General features: G+C 54.3%; 1 protein-coding gene across 1 annotated transcript in view; it reads left to right on the forward strand.

The window, feature by feature from the left end:
• Window positions 1–6,210, forward strand: part of LOC125947762 (uncharacterized) — a 13,349-nt gene extending 7,139 nt beyond the window's left edge. Inside the window, exons 4-6 of the mRNA XM_049673037.1 lie at window positions 11–536; window positions 3,477–3,538; window positions 6,106–6,210. Of these exons, the coding sequence (XP_049528994.1) occupies window positions 11–536; window positions 3,477–3,538; window positions 6,106–6,210 (693 nt within the window). The remainder of the gene's footprint in view (window positions 1–10; window positions 537–3,476; window positions 3,539–6,105) is intronic.
• The last annotated feature ends 264 nt before the right edge of the window (window positions 6,211–6,474 follow it).

Raw genomic sequence — 6,474 nt, forward strand, 5'->3', positions numbered from 1 at the left:
CCGCAACCAGGCGAAAGAAGCCGCCATTGCGCTGGCCCTCGTCGACAACAAGTGTACAACGATCCTGAGCGACTCGCGCACAGTGGTTCGGAACTACGGCAGAAATAATGTGTGTGCCAGTGTGGTGCGCGTTGTGAAGTGCAGTGACAGACAGTGCACTGACGGACTGCGGACTCGTCTCCGATGGTTCCCGGCGCATCAAGGCTGCTACTTCGGGAGCACCTCCCCAAACCGCAATGAGACGGCGAACGCCGCTGCGCGAGGTCTTACTCGCCGCGTGGTGGCACCAGCGTCACTCGTCTTAGCGGAGGGAGTAGCCACCGACGATAAAGACGACGAAGAAGAAGCCGAACTGGTAACGAGCTACGCGGACGTGCTGGAATGGTACCGGAGCGCACGTCGCTCCATGCCGGACCCACACCCGCAGCTCACCAGAGAACAGGCGGTACTCTACAGACAGCTGCAAACGAACTCTGTGCTCACGCCTGCGCTCGCGCGCTTCATATGCCCCGACGTCTACGAGAATGCAAAGTGTAGTGTGTGTAACAGTGCGACCGCCACGCTAACTCACGTGTTGTGGGATTGTAAAGTGAATCCAGAAGAGGCAACGGCCTACCCAGGCAGACTGCCAACGGACATTGCCAGTGCCGTAACGGCTCAGGACTCAGAGCAACAACTACAGGCGGTCCAGCGGATCGAGACAGCTCTCGCTCGCCAAACGCGCAGGGACGCACCCGACGGGACCCAGGGGCGACAGCCTCGTGGAGAACGTTGGGTCCCCCGGCGTAAGCGTCGAGACGCAACTTGATGACTGCACATATATAGTCGGGTAGCAAGAGGGCCCTGCGTGGCACCCTGCTACCTCCGCCGGTGCTTTAATAAAGTTAATTTCTCTCTCTCTCTCTCTCTCAACCCATTACGACGACAGAAGAGAAGTGAAAATCTACGCTGGAATTATTACCGGCACCGCAGCCACCCGTCAAAGCAGACGGAGACGAACGCTGGAGCAGGATGAGAGCGAGCGCGGCGCTCCTCTTACCAGCGCGCGGCGAGTCACGTGCCCAGGTGGCGACCCAGCTGCAGAGAGCGCATGCGCCAAGCCCGTGGCGGCGGCGGAGTTCGGCGTGACGAGTCATGTGATACGTTACCAAATCCACGGTGCAGCTGCGGTGAAACGAAGGTCAAATTGCCGGCGACGGCTGAACACGGCTCAACTAGGTTAGTAAAGATTTAGATATAGAATGCCCATAGTCACGTGATAGGCAATCGGTGGTTCCATCAAGGAAGAAAAATTGTTGCAGTTTCACCCGAAAGGCGAAGCATCAATTGCGCTAGCAAGTTAGTACTGAGCTATACGGAGTAAGGATAGTAGTTTTATCAGCTGTATAAACTTGGACATATGCAGCAGCGCCCAACGTTACTAGCACCAGCAAAGCGCAGAACTGTTGTCGACGTCGTCGGCGTTTTGCCCGCGTTCGCACCGAGCTCGCGCGGCGTTGGTGACTGTTGCGAATGCCTCTGGGGGCGGCTCGGAGGTTTTCGACGAGATCAGAACGGGACACTCGTCGAGCAGCGCGGAAGTCTTTACCACCTTCTCGCCACGCAACGTTTTCATATAAATAGGCATTTGGTGCCGCATCTAAATGTCGCCTCCCCTCCCTCCCGTCCCCACATGGCCTTTCGCGCGACGGAGGAAGTCGTGTTTGCTCTATATATACGATGATTATAAAAGAGGAAAGAGACGCTTAATTCTGCATCCCTTCAGGGAGCATGGCGCAGAACGGGCGTTTGCTCTCAGCCGTGCGTTCGCTCCCCGTGAAAGCGCGCGTCCCTCGAGCCCTTTCCCTCGCACATACAGCATACGGCGCGCGGCAACGATTTCATCGCCGTTGACGTCATACGGAACCTCACGGCGACGGCGCCGACGCCGACGGCGTAAATCCGCTTTGGAGATTCCATATATTTGCTATCGCAATGGAAACTGAGGAGAGGCCCTACCCCTCCGCTAGGAGAAAAGTGTGGAGGGAATTACGTAGTCATGGTGACGTAGTCACGGTATTTTACTTTATTTTTTCAGGATTTTCGCGGTGTAGCGGCCATGTCGTGGCACAATAGCGGCTTCGTTATGGGGTGTGCTCTCACACCTGTTGCGCCGTGGGTTTCGTACCATGGCAAAGGCGTCCTGTGGCAGGTTTGCGTTAGTCTCTGTGTTTCGTCCCGCTGTTTTATCTGGACCGTGCTCTCCCGGATGTTCCTGTGGCCAGGTGGGACTGAAGGAACTCAAACGCGTGAGATGAATGCGCATGCAACGCTGTGCGCTATGTTCCGCACCACGGTAATGGCCACGGACTAAGAACTATCTACGGGAATTTTCGCCCTCTTCGGCGAAATCATACTAACGTGCCATTGTAGACCGAAACCAATGTGTTTCAGAATCTGCCCAATGAACCTTGCAAGTCAGTGACAGCCGTGCAGTATTCCTGGTTTTGACGGCGGGCGATAATAAGTAACGATGATAACGTAGAACGTTATGCAAGAATGCATAATCTGGCCTTTAGAACTTTGTGTTCAGTAACAACTTGCTTTTGTACATATTAAAACACATGTTGCTCAACTGTTACTTACTTTCTTACTTTCTCGTAGTACTCGCGACAGCACGAGCTCTTTTGAGGAGAGCGCTTTAATCATGAACTTCTTTCACCATGGCGTCGACAACGGTAATGCAATGACACATCGCGATTAGATGTTTCGGTTTAGGATCGCTGCCGAGCACGTGCGCCCGAGCAGCCGGTTGCACGCAGCGCGGTGTGGTTTCGGGAGAAATGTAGACAAGAGAGGAGAATCTGCAACGACGAAGTCGCAGAGTAACGCCAACTTGCGGCGTCACTTGGCTTCACAAAAAGTCACGTCAGGGTCCCTCCTCAGTTTTTTTTCCTTCCTCCATGTGCTTCGCCTTTCAGGCGAAACTGCGAGTTATTTCTCGCGCTACATGCACGTGAGCCGTCTTCACCGGCTCTGCAGGCGATAGTATACATGGGACCCCCTCTTCGTGCGAAGCGCGATTAAAGCACGTGCAAAAGGCGAGCGTATAGAAAGAAGAGAGACTGCAAGCCTATAACATGAGTAGCAATTCGTGGCATCCATTAAGAAGTCCAGATAAGACCGTAATACGGGGAAGGGCACCAACAGCTCTCTGGTGGGCGTGGCTGAGAGTGTCTGGACACAGGGTGCATTGTCTTATGTGTTGAAGCATCGTCTTGCGTTGTCAACGTCTGCGCACCCCGTGTGGTGCATCTCGGCAAGTAGAGTTGAGGCGTGTTGGCCGGTTCTTGGCGCATGCTGAGAGTTGAGGCCGTAGAACTAAAGACGCTGAAGGAGGTGTCGTCGAACGGCTTGCAACGGTTTCAATGGCCGTGAACTGCGAGTGTCGCTGTGCCATGTTGCCCTTGCTGATTCATGCCGCGTCAATATTTCAGTTGCTGGTACGGTTCTGCAGGGTGACGACCAGGAAGACCTTGGTCTCGAGATGGCGTGCTCAGTACGGCTACTGCTCGTTTGTTGCGCATTTGGCAGGGCTTTGGTCAGAGGGGCTGTCGAAGGCAGATGCTGTCATCGTTGGTAGTATTGGGGTTACGCAATCCGAGAAAGATGAACCAGGTAGCACTGGCAGCATATGTTGTGAGCGAAGCCCAGCCACAGGGATGCCATAGTGCGAAATCCCGACCTGCCGCCGACTGCGAACCGTCTGGCAGCTCACTACATGCGTGGAGAGAGCGCAAGTGTTGGTCACTCACGATGTTGACGTAGAAGTGACCACTCGAGCGGAGGAAACGAGATGACAGAGCTGCTGCTGCAAAAATAATTTACAGTCTCGTTAGCATACGTCACAGAGGGTGAAGGCGAAAGCCTGCGCACCCCATGAGACATTTATTAAATTACTTGACATTCTCAATCGAATGCGTGTCACCTCCCACAGATTTTGGATTCAATTCCCACCAAAGGTCGAGGGCTAGAGTGCCTTAATTAACTCTATCTTTAAAAAAATGTCACAGTTTCGCCGTAAGGGCGAAGCAATGAATGCGATAGCAACACAGCAATGTCATACGAAGTAAGGTGAGCGGCTTTGGTAGCAATATGAATTGTAGTAAACATGAGCTGATTAAGTAAGCAGGTGTGCTGCGGTGTAAGTAGACCGACATGAAGAGTGACTCGATGACCACGAGAAGGCGCGTGTGAAACTGTGGTGTTGATGAGAAGCGCTTCCCGTGGGCAGCGCGTGCGAAGGGACACACCTGTAGCGATGCACTGCCGATCCGGGCAGCATTACATGTGTAGCGTGCGTTGGAAAATGTGGCCCGACTATTACTAACTGAATGAACAAGCGTGGTGTGAGCACGCACAAGCAAACATGAATAGATCACACTGAATGTCTGCAGACAACGACTGTCAAAAGCTGGCAGCAAGCGCATACGCTGTAGCGGGTGAAGGTACGTGCGGTCTATCGCTTCAACGGAAACTGAGCGGTGAATTCACAGCGCATACAAAGGCCAGAGCCGTGTGGAGATAAGAGACGGTGCGAGCGAGCGACGGGCGCGGTTGTTGGCAGAGTAGAAGTGAACCCCCCCCCCCTCCCCCGCTCCCTCCGGCGCTGGGTTCCCGCTTCCTTGCTTGCGCGTGGGAGATTCAGTGGAAAGTTCTCCTTGCGCCCGGTTGCAAGATAGGCCTTTGGTGCCGCAGCGCAGCGTCGCCCCGCCTCCCTCCCTCCCATACCCCAACAGCCTTTCGCGCACCGGTCACGTTTGCTTTCCGCCCTGCGTTCGCTCTCCGTGATAGCGCGCGTCCCCCGCACGCTTCCGCTCGGGCATACGGCGCGCGGCGAAGATTTCATCTATACGGAACCTCACGGCAATGGCGACGCCGACGGCAGAAATCCGGTTGAAGTGTCCATATAATTGCTATCGCAATAATATTTTGGCCTAATTAATGCCATAGGCTGTGGCTTCGACTCCCACGAGGAATTGATTTCGTTTCAGATGCATGTGAGAAATCCGCTTGCCCGTAATTTGACACGACAACTTCACAATGTAAGTTGTATTCCAACTTGGAGATATGGCCGGTTCACTTAACACACCATCGGTGGTGCACAAGCGCCTAGCGCTAAAAGTAGCCTCAACATTGTTGAGGAACCGCTTCGCGTCCCTGAAAAAGGAGCGGGCCAAAAGAATCAAAGACGCGATCGCGAAAAGGCGAAATCGACTCGAGACGTCCGGAAAGGATGATGCAGAAGCCAAGTAAGAAGCACAAGAAGAATACCGGGGGGAAAACCACCGTAATTTACCAATAACATGAGCGGTAACATGAGCGGTGCAGCGGCCCGCGGCCTCCTAGAGCACATCAACGAAGCCTGGGGGAACTCGCGGTTGCCGGAGGAATAGAACGACCCCGAGGTCCGCTCCATTCCAAAGCCCGGCAAGGCCCTCACGATAGACAACATGTGGCCCATCTCCTCACGTCCCGCGTGGGGAAGGTGATGGAGCGCATGGTCCTTCGCCGGCTGCAGAAGCACCTCGAAGAAACGGATCAGATGCCGGAGACGATGTACGGCTTCAGGCAACATCTCAGCACCCAAGACGTGATGATCCAACTCCACGAACTGGTCGTCAAGCTGGCAACGAGGCTCGCGCCGCGCGGGATACTCGCCTTCGACCAGAATGGAGCGTTGGACAACGTGTCCCATGCGAGCTTGTTACAAAGTCTGAACAAGACCAGGTGTGGCCAAAAGACAATCGGCTGCGTGAAAGATTTTTTGTCAAACCGAACAGCGACCATCAGGATAGGTGAGGAGAAGTAGGATCCTGTCGAGTTCGGCGATAGGGACAGCCCTCAGGGATCGGTCTTGTCGGCCTGCTCATCAATCTGGCCCTCCTGCCCCTGCCCGATCTACTCAAGCAAATCTAAGGCGTGGACCACGCGTTCTACGCCGACGACATTACGATGTGGACGGCCTGAGCCGGGTCCGATGCCTGGATGGAGGAAACCTTGCAGCGGGCGGCAAAAACTGTGCACGAGTACGCCTAGTCATGCGGACTGACCTGCGCTCCCCAGAAATCGGAGCTGCTCATGTTCCAACCGGGAAAATCAAAGAAGAAGCTGCCGCCGACCATGATCATCACCATCGACAGATCGGCCATCAAGCACACAGCAGATTAGGATTCTTGGCCTACTGCTTCAGAGCGACGGGAAGGCACACGCCGCCGTCACAAACATCAAGACTACAGCCGAAGAGATATTTAGTATGCTTCGAAGGGTGTCCAACAGAAACCGAGGCCTTCAAGAGAATGCCATGCGCTTGGTACGCGCGTTCATCATGTCGCGGGTTACCTACTCATTTCATTTTCATTTGATTTCATTTTATTGTTTCCGACACAATACAGGTCAGGGGAAGGTACGGCTAAAGGCAGAAGAGACTGCCTC

The sequence above is a fragment of the Dermacentor silvarum genome, chromosome 8 (assembly GCF_013339745.2).
Source record: "Dermacentor silvarum isolate Dsil-2018 chromosome 8, BIME_Dsil_1.4, whole genome shotgun sequence".
In the NCBI taxonomy this organism is placed as follows: Eukaryota; Metazoa; Arthropoda; class Arachnida; order Ixodida; family Ixodidae; genus Dermacentor; species Dermacentor silvarum.